The sequence below is a fragment of the Cordyceps militaris genome, assembly GCF_000225605.1.
Source record: "Cordyceps militaris CM01 unplaced genomic scaffold CCM_S00001, whole genome shotgun sequence".
In the NCBI taxonomy this organism is placed as follows: domain Eukaryota; kingdom Fungi; phylum Ascomycota; class Sordariomycetes; order Hypocreales; family Cordycipitaceae; genus Cordyceps; species Cordyceps militaris.
Window position 1 is genome coordinate 424288 of NW_006271969.1, and position 16904 is coordinate 441191.

At 46.8% G+C, this 16904-nt stretch overlaps 5 protein-coding genes across 5 annotated transcripts; 3 read left to right on the forward strand and 2 right to left on the reverse strand.

Annotated features, from left to right (window-relative positions):
* Window positions 1-2479: 2479 nt before the first annotated feature.
* Window positions 2480-4341, forward strand: CCM_00116 (heat shock protein; the record flags this gene model as incomplete). The annotated part of the gene is made up of 3 exons (XM_006665276.1): window positions 2480-2550; window positions 2618-4136; window positions 4189-4341. 3 exons carry the CDS (start codon window positions 2480-2482, stop codon window positions 4339-4341), a joined length of 1743 nt encoding a protein of 580 aa, XP_006665339.1.
* Window positions 4342-4951: 610 nt separating this feature from the next.
* CCM_00117 (ZIP family zinc transporter) lies at window positions 4952-6446 on the forward strand (the record flags this gene model as incomplete). Its single annotated transcript, XM_006665277.1, has 3 exons — window positions 4952-4979; window positions 5075-5230; window positions 5311-6446. 3 exons carry the CDS (start codon window positions 4952-4954, stop codon window positions 6444-6446), a joined length of 1320 nt encoding a protein of 439 aa, XP_006665340.1.
* A 138-nt stretch (window positions 6447-6584) lies between these two features.
* Window positions 6585-9020, reverse strand: CCM_00118 (Major facilitator superfamily transporter; the record flags this gene model as incomplete). Its single annotated transcript, XM_006665278.1, has 13 exons — window positions 6585-6744; window positions 6806-6896; window positions 6952-7067; window positions 7124-7271; window positions 7322-7384; window positions 7438-7628; window positions 7693-7884; window positions 7941-8082; window positions 8150-8373; window positions 8437-8520; window positions 8585-8591; window positions 8646-8811; window positions 9000-9020. 13 exons carry the CDS (start codon window positions 9018-9020, stop codon window positions 6585-6587), a joined length of 1605 nt encoding a protein of 534 aa, XP_006665341.1.
* A 560-nt stretch (window positions 9021-9580) lies between these two features.
* On the forward strand, window positions 9581-10038 carry CCM_00119 (Major facilitator superfamily transporter; the record flags this gene model as incomplete). The annotated part of the gene is made up of 2 exons (XM_006665279.1): window positions 9581-9868; window positions 10000-10038. 2 exons carry the CDS (start codon window positions 9581-9583, stop codon window positions 10036-10038), a joined length of 327 nt encoding a protein of 108 aa, XP_006665342.1.
* Window positions 10039-11351: 1313 nt separating this feature from the next.
* Window positions 11352-16446, reverse strand: CCM_00120 (NACHT and WD domain protein; the record flags this gene model as incomplete). Its single annotated transcript, XM_006665280.1, has 5 exons — window positions 11352-14354; window positions 14404-15366; window positions 15429-15713; window positions 15896-16399; window positions 16441-16446. 5 exons carry the CDS (start codon window positions 16444-16446, stop codon window positions 11352-11354), a joined length of 4761 nt encoding a protein of 1586 aa, XP_006665343.1.
* Between the last annotated feature and the right edge of the window lie 458 nt (window positions 16447-16904).

Genomic DNA, 16904 nt, shown 5'->3' on the forward strand with positions numbered 1-16904 from the left:
ACTAGTAGTAGTTAGGTAGAATATTTATAGCTTTATTCCTTCTTTTACCTTAATAGTATTATAACTATATTATCTTCTAGGTATATTAGTAATTATTAAAGAGGAATATATTTAAAGAATATAAGGTTATTAAAGTATATTAATTATTAAACTACTTTACTTTTTACTATATCTCCTCTATATAAGGTATAATTAAAGCTATATAGCTATAAACTAATAAAGTAAACTAGTATTTTTAATATAATATTAACTAGTATTTTTAGTATTATATATATATTATTTAATATTAGGGTTTTAGATTTACTTTTAATATTTAATATATTTATTATTATATAGGTTTTAATACTATCTAGCTAAAGGATTTATTTACTAATATTTATAGAAAATCTATTATCTAAGACCTAAATTAATTCTAGGTTAAAAAGTATTATATTATTAATAATATATATACTACTATAGTTATTAAAGAGTATAGATTTATATAAATAGTATTTACCTAGGTTTATAAAAGCTATATTAATAATATAAGCTAGTCTTTTAAGAAAGCTATACTTATCCTTATAATCTTTTAAGAGTTTAAGTCTAAATAATATATATATAAATTTATTACTCTTTCCTTTACTACTAATAAAGCTCCTATTACCTTTATACTATATATACTTTACTCTTATATATATATTATATTTAGTACTAAAGTAGCTTTTAATATTAAAGATCTACTAGGTAGTTAGAGGCCTTATAATATATACCTTCTTATTACCTATTATAGTAAATTAAAGTATATAGTATTCCTTAGGCTTCTACTAATACCTTTTTTTAGTATTATAAGAATATATAAAGTCTTTAGGCTTATCCTTTTTATACTTTTTATTACTATAAAGTATATTATATATAAGAGCTAATTTTAAAGGTTATAGTTTATTACTTATATAAAGAGAAAGGTTATAGTTTATTACTTATATAAAGAGAGGTCTTATATTCTAATAAGGTTATTTTTAGTCTTTTACTTTAAATAATATAAACTTTATTCTTATATAACTATAGTAAAGCTTATTTTAAGTATAGCTTTACTTTAATAGCTTTAAAGAAATTATTAATTATAAAATAACTATTAGTTAATAGTATATTAAGTATATTTATATAATTATATACTACCTCCTAATTCTTAAGCTATTTTTTAATATTAATATTCCCTTAATATATATCTTATAATATACTCTTATAAGTATAGTTTACCTTAACCTTTATATATACTATATTTAGAGTAATAATTAACTTAAGCTTTTTAACTAATTAATAAATAATATACTCTTTTAGGTATTTTTTCTTAAGCTTATTATATACTTTAATTATTAAATAAAGATTAATAAATAATATAATAAGTTTATAAACCTTATTTAGTTTAGTTTTACTTTCTTTATATACTTATAAGGTAATCTTATATTCTTATTACTCTTAATTAGATAAGGCTTTAAGTATATTAAGTATTTTAAAGTTTACTTTAATAGGTTTATTAAGTTTTATAATTTTATAAAGTTCTACCTTATATATCTTAATTTCTATAAGTATATTAAAAGGGTTTAATATATCTTTAATATTAATCTTCTTTATAAGATTAATAATTATCTATATATTTATTATAAAAAACTAAAAAGCTTAAATTTAGTTAAACTAACTCTTTAAGTTATATTATTTAAGTCTAGGTAAGACTATAGCCTTAGTATAGAATAATATAATAGAATAATAAAATAATAGAATATTATATAATAATAATAATAATAATAATAATAATAATAATAATAATAATAATAAATAAAGTAATAATAAAAAAAAGAATCTATATAATATAAATATTATAAGAAGTTTTAAATTATAATAAATACCTTATATAATTAGAACCTTCTAGGCTTATAATTATAAAGTATTAATATAGTTATATAAGATAGTAATATAGCTAATATAGCTTATAAAAGAATAATAAAAAGTAAAGATAATAAGGAAAATTAGCCTTATATTAGATAAAGCTATAAGGAATAACTAGTTAATTTATATATCCTATTTCCTAGCCTTAGGCTATATAATTTAAGTTATAAAACAATACTATGTCTTAAGATACCTAAGGTTATTGCTTATCTACGCTTATTGTTAGTGTGGATAAGATAAGCTCTCTTATCGAGGCAGTGCTCTGTGCGATAAATCTGGTTGCTGTAGCTAGAGCCCCACACTAGCTAAGGCCAATAAGGTGGTCAATGCGGGGACAGCCGTCGAAGGAGCTAGAAGGCACTTGAGATGGAGCTTCAACTTTTCTCCCCACCCTCCCATCTATGTCTTGGGCTGTTCAACCGTTTCGACGTTTTGACTTTCATACGAATTGTACACACCGTCCTACGTCACAAATAACAAGAACAACAACCAGAAAAGACCTATTCTTCAATCACTAGCTCAACTTCTACTTGGCAGCACTTCCAAACTCGTCACCATGGCCAGCGCGGACGAGCTCAAAGCTCTGGGCAACAAGGCTATTGCGGACAAGAACTTTGATGATGCTATGTAAGCCCGATTTCCGGCTTGCCATGACGAAAGGCAAACGCCGAATGTATGCTAACGTCTTCTGCAGTGATCACTTTACCCAGGCCATTGCCCTTCAGCCGGAAAACCACATTCTGTACTCGAACCGTTCTGCAGCTTACGCCTCGAAGAAGGATTGGGATGCAGCTTTGAAAGATGCCGAAAAGACGACCGAGATCAAGCCGGACTGGCCTAAAGGCTGGGGCCGCAAGGGCGCCGCTCTCCACGGCCAGGGCGATTTGCTCGGTGCCAACGATGCCTACGTCGAGGGCCTGAAGCATGATGCTAACAATGCTCAGCTGAAGAGCGGCCTGGCGTCCGTCGAGAAGGCCATGCAGCAGGAGGCGGGTGGATTCCCTGGGGCTGGTGGCGATGATCCAGGTGCTGGACTCGCGCGCATGTTCAATGACCCCCAGCTCTTGCAGAAGCTAGCCTCGAACTCCAAGACCAGCAGTTACCTGTCAGACCCCTCCTTTATGGCCAAGCTGCAGCAACTGCAGAAGAACCCCCAGATGACAACCGAAATGTTTAGCGACCCCAGAATGATTCAAGTCCTCGGGGTCATGATGGGTGTTGACATGGAAATGAGAGACAGCGATCCTCGTGAACAGGGCGACGTGAGCATGCCGGATGCTTCAGCCCAGGAAAGCAAGCCATCGGCTACGAACAAGGCTCCAGAGCCGGAACCCGAAGTCCTGGACGAAGAGGCTCTCGAGAAGAAGAAGGCCAAGGAGGAGGCTGACAAGGAAAAGGCCCTCGGTACTGAGAACTACAAGAAACGTAAATTTGACGAAGCTATCGAACACTACGCCAAGGCTTGGGACACGTACAAGGATATTACGTATCTCAACAACCTTGGTGCTGCTCAATTTGAGAAGGGTGACTACGATGCCTGTATCGAGGCGTGCAACAAGGCCATCGAGGAGGGCCGCGAAATTTACGCCGATTTCAAAGTTATTGCCAAGAGTTATGCTCGTATCGGTTCGGCATACGAGCGCAAGGGTGACTTGACCAAGTCGATTGAGAACTACAACAAGTCTCTGACGGAGCACCGCACACCCGACGTTCTGAACAAGCTCCGGGCGGCTGAAAAGTCCAGGGCCGAGGCCGCCAAGACTGCCTATATCGATCCTGCCAAGGCTGACGAGGCTCGCGAGGATGGCAACAAAAAGTTCAAGGAGAGTGATTTCCCCGGCGCCGTTGCTTCTTACACGGAAATGATTAAGCGTGCGCCTGAGGACCCTCGTGGCTACAGCAACCGTGCCGCGGCCTTTATCAAGCTGTTTGAGTTCCCTAGTGCTCTGGACGACTGCGACATGGCCATCAAGAATGATGTTGCCTTTATCCGTGCCTATATCCGCAAGGCACAGGCCTACTTTGGCATGCGCAAGTACTCGGAGTGTGTTGACGCCTGCACGGAAGCTCTTGCGATTGATGCCGAGCACCACAAGGGGGCCAATGCCCGCGAAATCGAACAGCAGCAGCAGAAGGCGTTTTCTTCCATGTACTCGGCGCGCGACAACGAGACGGAGGAGCAGACTCGTGCGAGACTGCAGAAGGACCCCGAGGTAAGATACTACGGTGTTGGAGCGAGAAGCGCTGTGCTAATGAAGGATATAGGTCATGAGCCTAATGCAAGATCCTGTGATGCAGTCGATTCTGCAACAGGCTCAATCCGACCCGATGGCTCTGCAGGAGCACATGCGCAACCCGAGCGTGCGCACCAAGATTCAGAAGCTTATTGCTGCTGGTGTAATTCGTGTTGGACGGTAAAAGAACACGATTGTAATATAGACTTGCGATTTGATAATGAGAAAATGATTCGCGCACTCTATTTATTGGATTTTCTCCGTGATTTGTACGAATGTATGGAGCTGGGTGGATGCCCCGCAAAAGAGACCAGAGTGGTACGCAACGCGCTGTCACTACAGGCGAGTGTACCATGGCGGTTATCTGGGGACTTTTTGGGTAGGGTAGTATCCTACGTGCAAAAAATTGAAGAATTGCCAGTAACAGATGGTACAATAGAATATTCCTGGCTGCCGCAATTTTTTGTCAAGTGTCAGGTTGGCTGGTCGGAGTTCGGATGATTGTGGCGCTGTTGGCATCAATACTACTAACCTAATATTAGTATCCCTACAGGTACCTACCTCCTAGGCATATGGGTACCTAGGTACATACAAACGTAGCGTATGTACACCTCCAACAAAGCCCAAAAAGGTGGTCCCCCTGATTGCTTTATTTGCTCAACGCTTGGCTTGGCCCTTGGTCTTGGCTTGGACAACGATGCCCCCTCACGTTACATTTGCCCAGTATACATAACAGCGAGCCCGCTGTCCTTTTCCTCAGACGCGGAGGACTTTTCCCGCCGCCACCCTTCGCCATGAGCGACCTCACCAGCCTGGCACAAGGTATGTTTCGCATTCCGCTTCGCGGGCCCTGCCTCGCCCCGGCCGCGTCGATCCGACCTACGCCGTTGCTGACATGGGACGATTTCGCATCACAGATGCCACTCAATGGTCAACCAGAGAATTGTTGGCCGAGCTCCAACGACGGCAAAACGCGACCGGCCGACCGAAATGCGGTGGAAAGGGCCAGGGATGGTATGACTTGGCCGCCCACGTCTTCGCTCTGTTCCTCATCCTCGCCCTGAGCACACTGGGTACGTCTGATGCGATGTTGGCCCCTTTGCGCGACATCACAGTGCCACGTTTCGCTAACACGGGCGCGCCAACTTGATAGCCTGCGGATTTCCCCTCATTGGGCGACGCGCGACGACGGGACAATCGCAGAGCCGCCTCATCTTCTACTGCCAGCACGTCGGCACCGGCGTCTTGCTCGCGACCGCCTTTGTCCATCTCCTCCCGACGGCATTTGAGTCGCTGACCGACCCCTGCCTCCCCGACTTCTTCAGCAAGGGATACACACCCCTGCCCGGCCTCATCGGCATGGTCTCGGCCATCATCGTCGTCGGTGTCGAGTCGTACCTGACGGCCCGCGGCGCGGGGCACTCGCACTCGCACAGCCACGCTACATGGGAGGAGCTGGAAGGCGAAGACCACGAGGAGTACCACATGAACGGTCTTGCGGACCGACGCAACCACCGCCCCGACACCCTCACCGTAAGCGATCCGGATGCCGAGGCTGCCGAGGGCCTTGTGGCCGGCGCCTCGCCGCTGCCCGGATCGACGCCGACGACGAATCGGCCGAGGAAGCATTCCCTCGACAATGCCTTTGCTGACGGCGACTCGGACCTCGACCTCGATCTGGATGAGCTGGATCCCGTCCCCAACGGCAACGGAACCGGCCGGTACACAACCGTGAAGCGTGGAGCTGGCCACAGGCGAACAGACTCTAGCAGTCTTCCTCCACAGACACCTGAGCAGCAGAAGCGCCAAATGTTGCAGTGCTTGCTACTCGAGGCTGGTATTCTGTTCCACAGCGTCTTTATTGGAATGGCGCTGTCGGTCGCCACCGGCCCCGCCTTTGTCGTCTTTCTCGTAGCCATCAGCTTCCACCAGTCCTTTGAGGGTCTGGCGCTGGGCAGCCGTATTGCCGCGATCCAGTTCCCCCGCAGCTCGCCGCGCCCGTGGCTCATGGTCCTCGCCTATGGCGTCACGACCCCCATCGGGCAGGCCATTGGTCTGTTTGTGCATCGCATCTACGACCCTGCCTCCATGGGCGGCCTGATCACCGTGGGTGTCATGAACGCCATCTCTGCGGGCCTCCTTCTCTACGCCGGTCTGGTACAGCTGCTGGCCGAGGACTTTCTTTCGGAGAAGAGCTTCAAGGTTCTCAAGGGCCGTAAGAGACTACACGCCTATCTCTGTGTCGTTGCTGGAGCTACATTGATGGCGCTTGTTGGCGCCTTTGCGTAAAGACCCCTAGTCAATAGTATATGGAGCATTTTAGCTGGCACGGCGTTGGGGATTAAAACAGTCTTTTGGAAGTTCCTTGCCTTGCAATCTGTTTAATTGGCATCACCGTTTGACATATATATCAACAAGCGTCCGACCTTAATTCTGCACCGGAGAAGGCGAGACACGCCTTTGTGTGGCATTGCTCTGTACATGGCTCACGTGAGATTCAGCGTCCAACTTCTTCTCCTCATCCTTGAGGCCGTCCATTTCTTCAGCAACGACTGCGGCAATCTCCGCATCCGACTTCCTCTTTGGACTGCCCTCGTGAATTAGTAACGTCTGGTGATATTTTGTTGATATTGGATGGCAGGACTTACGCAAGGTAGCGAACGTCGACGATGCGTAGAACAACACAGAGAATGACAACGAGCGCACAGAGAGCAGAAGCAGATTGCCAACCGTAGTCGTCTAATGGCAGTATGAGCATTCTGAACTACGGCAGGAAAAATCGTTGGGGACTTACAGTACGGGGCCTGGCTGGCGGGCCAAAGAAGAACCTGGCTCCAGGCTGAAATGGAGTAATAACCAGCGATTGAGGCGCCGACGATCAGGGTGCGACCTTCAGGGTCTGTCGGCGACCTATCATCAAGATGTGAATAGGTTGTCAGGGCAAAAGAATGGCAATGAATACTGACAGATCGGACAGCCATGCCCAAATCAGAGGCGCAGTTCCTAGCGCGATGCGCTGAATGAAATAGGCCGCATAAGCTGCCGAGATTGGCGTGCTGTGAGGGTGGGTTGTCCAGATACTCATGATAATGGCAACCATGATGGCGATAACGGCTGAAGATGATGTGAGAACGGGTACATCTGAATAGCAGAAGACGAGATACCTTGCAGAATAATCAAGAGCCATCGCGTGCGAAAGAAATCGGACATGTAAGCCCAAACCCAGACTGCATCACTACTATTAATTTCTTTCGTGTGACTTTGGCCGCAGGTGACGTACCGAATATGACAGTCATCGCAGAGCCCCCGATGGGAATCACGTTGACGTCTGTGGTCGTCCAGCGTGGCTCGCCATTACTCGTGCGTACGGACTTGAGGAACAAGCCAAAGTAGTCGGCACCAGAAGTACCAAGAACCATGGCGATATACAAAAAGGCAATAATGTATACCAACCAGTTCGTAAATGTACGTCTGTGGGGAGACGAGAGAGGTTAGACACTTTTGGACTGGATGCAAATGAGGATGAAGAACGGACCTTGCACCAGACCACGATATTGGCTTTGCATCCACCCGATTTGTGCGAGCGAGGCGACTGAGAGCCAGTTCGGAATGAACTCTTTTGAACCAAAAAGACCACGGGTTTGGGTTGTTGGGCATATCAGGAATCATGAAATAGCCTGCGATGCCCCAGAGAACGGTGATGATTGCATTGACGACAAAGAGCCACCTATAAGGTAGTAAGAAAATGGAAGCAATTTGCGTCTACGGAATTGAGAAACGTACCTCCATCCTGCCAGACCAGACTTGCCACCAAGGCTGTTGATAATGGCAGCTTGCAACGCACCGGAGAGCATTTGTCCCACGGACTGGCAGGAATGGTAGAAGCCGATTCGCTTGGCCATTTCTGTCGGCGTGTACCAAGACACTATGAAGGTTATTAAGTACTAAGTTATTTGTATAGTTTTGAAGGCTTATGACGGGGTTGACTTTACTGAACAAGGTGATCATGCCAGGGTAGGCGGCGCTTTCACACAGACCAAGAAAGGCGCGGAGGACATAGACTTGCTTCGCGCTACGCGTCATGGCAAAAAGGCCCGTGATGACGCCCCAGACGATTTCGACAGAAGGCAGCCACCAGCTGGGGCGGACATGGGTCATGATGATTTGCGAGGGGATCAGCATGATACAGTACGCAACGTTGAAATAGGTGGTAAATCTGGGGGGGGGGGGGGGTTAACGTCTTGCGATGAATTACAAAAAAAAACAAAAAAGAACGTACAAATTCAACTCGTTTCCCTGGAGATGAAGATCTTCTTTCATGCCCGAGACGTAGGCGTTGTTGATGTTGGACTGGTCGAGATATCTGGTTGGGCTAGGTTTAGTGAGGCGCGCCGTGGGCTTGGACAGCTGAGTATAAAGTATCGTACTTGATAACTAGACCATTCATGTTAGACTGTTATAATGTGATGGTGAAGATGAACTACATACCTTGAGAAATGCACCCAAATGTGAGGAGGAAAATGTCGAGGCGGGCGACAAAGGCTCGCTCGGCCTTGGACTGCTTTTCCGCATTCTGGGGCTCGTCCACGGCGGACACCAGCTCGTTGAGCTTTGTCATTTCTGCGGCCAGACTGGGGAGCCTTTGACTCGCAGACTTGTTAGTTCAGACTTGAGGGAAAGGGGGCGCAGAGTTTGATAGTCTTTATAAAAAAAAAGAAAGCAAGAGGTGTTCTACACAATGGCGGTAAGCGTGACTGGTTTGCTACGTGGGGGTGAGTCCCCGCGTTCGTCGGGTGGCGGCGGCAGCTAATCTAAGATGGTGTGGCAGTTCGGATGACAGACGGGCCAAATGAGCCGATCCATGATGGGCAAAAAAAAAAGGGACATTGGACAAATAAACCTCGGTTTCTATTAGTCTCGCTGTCGAGGTTGATAAGGCTGATTCAAGTCATTTTCATCCGTCGCCAACCAGTGTAAGCAGGCCGGGACCTTTCACCATCAGACAAAAAATAGCCAGTCAGTAAATATACCATCGTCTGGCTTATTATTATTGTTTCTTAGTGAGGTTATAAGAGCGCTGCTGGGCTCTCGTATTGAGTGAGGTGTGGCGGAGCGTTGAGAGCACTGCGGCAAGCCAACAGGCGCAGCTGGCAACTTTTGTCGCGTAGCAATTTTTATTTGAAAATTTTCATCGTTTTTATTTGTATTCAATGCTGTATCCAGATTCAAAATAATTCCCTTGTAAAGTCGCCCAACAGAGCAATGGTGCTTTGGTCAAGGTCACCCCGCAGCTATTGCTGGCGCTCCTTCCCCGCAACTGCCTTTGATCTGATCTGATCTCAACTCTCACTTCTCTTTATTCTACTATACTTTCTACCAAGAATACGGCCCATTCAGTCGCAACTTTAAACGAAATACAAGCCATGGAGGAACAACCACTACCTCCATACTCGGCCTTTGGCATCAATGAGAAGCGCTGCATTGTGGCTCTCGTTGCGTATGCAGCCTGGTTTTCGACAACAAGTAGCTTCATCTATTACCCCGCCATTCCTCTCTTATCAAAAGCCTTGGGGGTATCCGTCGACAGTATTAACTTGACTGTGACTTCATACATGGCCGTGGCCATGTTCGCGCCAACTCTAGTCGGCGATGCAGCAGATCAGATTGGCCGGCGACCGGTATATGTGGCAACACTAAGCCTTTATGCGTCGGTGTGTATTGCTATCGCTTCTACAAAATCATACAATGTTTTACTCGGTCTCAGGATATTGCAAGCGCTTGCAATTTCTGGTAACAGCAGCCAACGGCGCTCCGTCCTCGTGCCGTCATTAATTGCTTCTAGGCACCTTTTCCATCGCCTATGGCGTCATCACAGACGTAGCTTCACCAGCTGAGAGAGGGAAGTTTGTGAGCATCGTATCATTTACGTGAGATCTCACTCCAATTGAGCCAAGAGCTGCGAAATTAATACCCGTACGCAGCATCACTATTGCGCCGAGTTTAGGCCCAATTCTTGGTGGCTTGGTGGCGCTCTCTCCTATGCTGCCGGATGGCGTTGGATCTTTTGGTTCTTGGCCGTTACTTCGGGCTTCTGTCTCGTTTTGATTGTCTTTCTACTACCGGAAACGAGTCGAACCGTTGTCGGAAATGGATCGATCGCGCCACCCACCATCTCGAAGCTCCCCATTCCGATATTCTCCAACACGAGCCCACAGGACACTGAAATGACGGGCAATCTGCGACTGAAAATCCCCAACCCCTTGAAATCCTTCAGAATTCTCTTAAGAAAAGACAACTTCACTGTCATTACCGCGTGCGGGTTACTATATGTAGTTTACACTTGCATCAACGCCTCACTTTCCGTCATTTTCGTGGCCATGTATGGGCTGACCGAATGGCAAGCAGGATTCATATATCTTCCTTTTGGACTAGGGGGTGTTTGCTCAACCCTTTTCTCGGGGCCACTTCTGAATAGAGCATACCGTCGTTCAAGGTCTAGAATGGGGTTGCCAACGGACCGGGCCAAGGGAGATGACTTGGATGACTTTGACGTTGAGAAGGCACGTTTAAGACTCATGTGGATGCCATTGATTGTCAACATTTTGGGAGTTGTTGCTTTTGGATGGGTCTTGCACTACGATCAGGTACGCTGTACAACTCCATGGACGGCTTTGGGCATCATAAACTCATCTCGGCAGCATATTGCGATACCTCTCGTTATTCAGTTTGTTCTAGGCTTATGTATGCAGTTGGAATTCAGCGTATGTTGTGAACGAACGATAGAAAAGCTTCGTTGATTTTAAGGAGCTGACATATTCGAAGATATACAACACTTTATTGGTTGACAAGAACCATCGTCATCCCGCTGCTGCTCAAGCGGCCAGCAACATCATACGCTGCGCACTAGCTGCAATTATGGTGGCGTTTATGGAACAGACCATTCAGACCTTCAAAGTTGGATGGACGTTCACTTTTATGGGTGGCCTTTGCATTTTGGTAGCAGCGCTCTTCGCAGTCGACTTTTACTTTGGTGCAAAATGGCGACAGCAGCGTTTGGCTAGAAAATCATTCGAAACTGCTAAAACGAATAATAAAGGCAATTAAAAGGATAGATGGTAGTGACCAGGAAGCGCAAGAGACAGGGAAGATATCAAGTGCCATTGGGCTGTGTGACGAATGCAAGCAGTGACGGTCTTAAGCAGTCGGGCAGGAGACGACAGCAATCTCTCCATTCGTCGGATACAAAAGCACTTTTTCTTCTCTCGAGAAAGTCGCCAGCTCCATGTTATCGGGATTGATCCAATCACTCGGTAGGAAGAAGTGCTCCTCTTGACCACCCGTCAGTAAATTGATGGTGCAAATGGAAAACCGCCTCGAGATAACAATAGCCTTTTTGCGTGGTAATATGCTTATACAAGTACTGATACCCGCAGCAATTGTTTCGGAAACGTCGCTGAGTTCGACCATTGGGGTGTGTCTGGCATCGGAAGCGATCCCATCAGTAGTCGCGCCCGAACCGCCTGCTTCCACTTGATATGTGACGTCTTGGAAATGCTCAACTATCCGGTCAAGAGAAGATACACCAAAGTGCGAAAGGGTCAGTTTTCTGTCTTTCAAGCGCATTTGCAGAAGAATTGTTTCGTTGTCTGGCGAAACTAGGACCCGTTCTAGTGTACGGGCTTCTCGGCCACATCCACGACCAGCATCATCCAGCTCCGACCGTGAGCATGCAAACTTGAACCTGACAGTCAATATCGGCCGGAGCTCCCAGTCGGTAACCTGTATGGATCCGCTGGAGAGCCCCAGTAATAGGTTCGCGTGGCGAGGGTGGATTATCCATCTTTGGGAGGAAACTGTTAAATTCAACCGGTGCGTGATTCTGTTATCGCTGATTGAAATGAGGAGAAGTTTGCGAATAGATTGAAGCAGCATCAATCCTTTGAAATTATCGACTGCAATGCATACCAGTCTTCCTTCAGTCACCTCGCTCAGTTCGAACGCTGTGTCGCTGCGAACGACGGTATGCGGTGTCTTGTCCGGTGATTCTGAGCGATGCAGGGAATGAACCACCACGGTCATGTTTTCATCAAACGTATAAAGGGTTCTCCCGTCGGAGTCCCAGCAGAGTTCCCGTATATCCCATTCAACATTGATAGTTGCAACAGCTTGCAGCTTTCCGCGCTGGATGGTATGCAGCGTGAGGGTATCGTCAGATGCAACCCTGGCGTATATCTTACTGACAGGCGAGTATGCGAGAGCTTTGACACTCTCTATCTTTTTATATGTGTTTCTAATCAGGGTTGGAGCAACGCTTACCATGTCGCTCTCCCCGTCTAGGCTTGCGACCGAGGCTTTGGAATGTTTTAAAAGAGCGGCAGGTTCGCAAACATTTCCGAAATACCCTCTGGTGTCGTATATTCTAGTGCAATCAGGGCTAAACGCCAGATGAAAGACTGTATCCGGAGAAGCAAGCTGATAGAGCAATGTGAACTGGCCTGTTGTGTATATTTTCACGTTGCCTCCACCATTACCTGTGCAGAACAAATTTCCGTCGATGCTAACAGCAAGTCGTGACGCATCAATCTGAAGCTCGCCAATCTCGAGCTCGTAAGGATCCCATTTGAATACCGCGCCGTCGGTGTAGAGGCCGAGAAGTTCTCTGGTATGAGGTAGCCATGATGCCGCAACTACTTCACCACGACTGCCACTATCGTACTCGCGCCAACAATGGCCTAGATGCACCGGACCATCAACTTCCCAGGCCGAGAGTGGGTGGCCGCGATACGCAACGGAAATCAATGTGCAATCTCTGTTCAACGCGATATGGTTTGAGTTGTTCAATATGTGCCCTTCGAGCTCGACCTCTTCGAAATCGGCGACAATCTTCCAGGCCGGTTCCGGCTCAGTGATCGTGGCAGATCGCAGTTTGCTGTCTTCTGAACCCAAAAATAGGGTTGTCCCGTCGGAGTCAAAGCGCATACTGAGGGGAATAGGTTCGCCTCTTGGACTGGCAATGGTAGAAATACAAGTACCTGATGGTATTTGCCAGACCTTTGTTTTTCGGAATCCATATGTGGCAATCAAAGTTGCTGTGCTGTTCATTTCAAATATGTAAAGCTGTTCGCCATGATCGAACGGACTTGTTGGTAATTCTTCGAGTGTCTGGCTGTTGTAAAGAAAAGCTTTCCCACTAGGCGCCAACGCGGCCAAAACAGAGCCATTGGCGGCAACACTGGAAGCGAATGTGTCGCCCCCGAATGATATCTTGGCCAGACTATCGTCCCATGATTTGGACGATAAGCCGAATACAGATAGGGATCCGCGGTTTGTCTTGCCGAACTGCTGGTAGATAGCAGAAGTTTGCGGGCACATGGGCGGGATCATGTGGTAGATAGACTCGGGGCTGTGATGCAATGCATTGCCGAATTTGGCTGCAACCTTGATCAAATCGGTAGCCCAGCTGTCGAGCAAGTCCAAAATCAACGAGTGTTGGCTTTCGCCAGTGGGAGATATCAAGATTCTGAGTTTTTCGCAGTACTCGGACAGGCTTTTGGATGCCTGGACCAAAACATCCAGCCTGTTCTTGGCCGCCAATAAACAAACCCATGCCAGGATCGTTTTGCCCTTGAAAAATGTTGACAACATTGATGCGGCTTCATGACAGTCTGTTGCCATGGACGCTAGATGATAAGGCCACATTTCCATGGCGTATTCGGTGAAATCCGGTTCCTGCACTCGGCGATGTCGCGTAGTGCGAGTCAGTCCGGCCATGCGATACATACAGCTTGTGAAGAGTCTCGTATGACCGACAAGTGCATCAATGTACAAGTATACGTTGTCATATTTTGTCAAGTATTCGCGACCTGTCTTATGCACCATGAACACACGGCCTTCAGTATCGACGACAAGGAAACCACCACAGAGCTCAGTGATGGCGCGGTGAGGATCAATCACGCCGGCAAAGGCTTCTCCAACCGCTGCTATTAGTTCCCCCAGGAAGAGAACTCTTTTAGAGCAGCAAACGGTGTAAAGTATAGACATGGCCAAGTTCTTGGCACTGTCAGAGCCAACTGCAACAACGTTGGCAGCCATTCGGTCGTACAGCGCTTCCATACCGGTAGGGAGCTCTTGCAGTGCTGCCTCGATATCAGTCTCGAAATTCGAGCCATGTATTTTCTCCATGGCGAGTCGTACCCACTACAGGATTAGAATCACTCACTTGGAATGTATTATCCAGAGTACTTACTAAGAAATTGTTTTGCGAACCTTGAACCAGACGCTGAACAACATCTTTTCGAAACTCAGCGGAACCGGGGATCTCAAGCTCTTGATTGACATAATACAGCAGATCTTGCCTGCGAGTATCAATATCAATGTTGTATGTTTTGTGGCTTTGCGATAAGCGATTGAAGCTCGCATCCATCGCGGGGGTTTTTCGAGCAGTCACCAGGATACGCAGCGGAACAGCGGCCGATATTCCTCCAAGGAGGCGCGTCAGAATTTTGGGGTCATCGGCCTCGTCAAGCGCATCGATAACCCAAAATAAAGGCTCTTTGAAGTCCATGCGGAAAAGGCAAGACGTGAATATTCTATCCCAGATTGTCCGTGAGTCGGCAGAAGGGAACTCAATACCTTCCTCCGCCAGCTCGAGTAGAGAATCATGAAACTCGGGCTTGATAAGAGCAACCTGGTAGGCCAAAGACCGCAGAAGTGACGCGGCATTTGTTTTAAATCGATCGCCAAATCTGATGTAGAAGTACTGAGAGCAGATACCCTCTTGGGCCAATGCATTGACGATGTAGGACGAAAGCACCGATTTGCCTGTTGCTGGGCTGCCGTTGATCCATAAGATAGCGACGGCCGAAGTTTGGTCTGTGCGCCATTGCAAGAATGCTGGATCCTTGAGGACCCAAGTGCCAGTGCCTTGTGACCACTGGTCCTGGAAGAAATTGTAGTCGGCCGTCGGTAGATTCTGAATGCCTAGCATGTCCTTCAAGTCGGAAGAAGGTTGACGGACTCTCGGGGAGCTCTGGGCCGGTGCCTTATTGTTGAGTATCTTCCGCATCATGTTCCACAGCGTGTTTCGCACACTGATATAGTTCGGGTCTTCGGGACTTTCGTATTTGCATATGCCCTGATGATCTGCGGCCAAGGCTCGAGACTTTTCGCCAGGGAAGCCAAGAACTGACGGATCTTTCTCCAAGACGAGCTAGACAATTCATCAGCGCCCACGACATTCGTATTTGCATCGTGATTCATTCCCGCACTCACAAGACGTGCTTTCTTAAATCCTATAGAGGTAGAGTGAGTTTCGTAAAACGAGGCTATTTCAAGTTTGGAAACAACATTCCGGAAAGAGTCGTTCAGGTTCTTGAGGCCATGCGCGTTGTTTGAAAGTTCCGTGATGTATGCTTTCGAAAGCGATGCTGACTGTAAAATTCTATTAAGAATCTGGGCAAAATTGGTTCCACGATGCGGTGTGGCCAGAAAGATGATAGCTGCAATGGATTGAACAATGTGCTCATAAGCAGGGTCCGTTTGGCCATACATGTATGCCTATGCTGAAAAATTAGCCGGGATCACAAGAGACAGAAACGGAAACGGGCTTTTAGAAGATATGTAGAGCCTACCTCCTTCACAATGAGGCCCCCCATACTATGGGCAACAAAGATCAATGGCACCTGACGCCTCAAATGTAAGTCAAGTGCACGGAAGCAAACCTAGGAAAGAAGACTCACCTCCCCGATTCTAAGCTGGCTTCTTTCCGAGAGATCAAAGAGCAACTCCTTGGCAAAATCGCGCAAGGTCGCTTGAGAGTTTCTCGGCTTGCGAAAATTTGCATCGTAGCCAAATGTCAGTATCCTCGCGACGCATAGGTCGGGGTCCGAGGCTAGAAACGTGAGCGGCCAGAACAGATTTGGATTCTTGTCCTTTGTCCACGTTGCCCGGCTAGTGCCGCCAAGACCATGGACGAATACGATATCTGCCTGATGCCCTTGTTCTGGTGTATAGACAACATTCAAGCCAAGAGGTCCTGATGACTCTGAAATCCACGACGACTTGGAGTGCTGGCTTGTAGTTGAGGCTTGACTTGCGTAACTATCGGTCGCATAAGTGATTTGCGAGTCGCGTGACGATGTTGGGCCGGATCCTCGTCGGGGATAAAAAGAAGTACGCTCCGCCCGCGTGGAAGCATCGCCAAGCCTGTACCTGAATGGTGTACCTTTGGTAAACTGTTGATGCTGTTAATGTCGTTGGTCAGTGTTGACTGGATCATGTACACCACCATTGTAGGTTGATTGGCGAGCCGTGAGCAGACTGTTACACGGCTAACAGCTGGTTCAGTTGGCTAAATTTGGTATGTTGCGCACCCGAATATCTTGTTGTATAATTCCCACGATGCGTGCCACGATACGCGGTAAGCATGGTGAGTTCTATCGACTGAGGGGAATTGCCAACGCACGCACGCCCAACTATGACATGGCCTGGAATGGGGCCTCGCTGCCCATGTTCATAGTCTTGCATTGCAGCTATGTCATTGGCCCCCAGGATTGAACGCCTCCGGCACGCAGCGTGGCCAGGTCACACAGTGGTGATGGTAGGAATCAAGCCACCCCCTCTGCACTACAACTGTCCTGACTGACAACATGGCAAGTCTCCGTCGGCATCCGCAACTTGGCATTGCCAAGGAAGCAAAATCGAAAGTCATATTTCCCCGCACCCGGAGCCTGTCACGAGCCGTTGAAG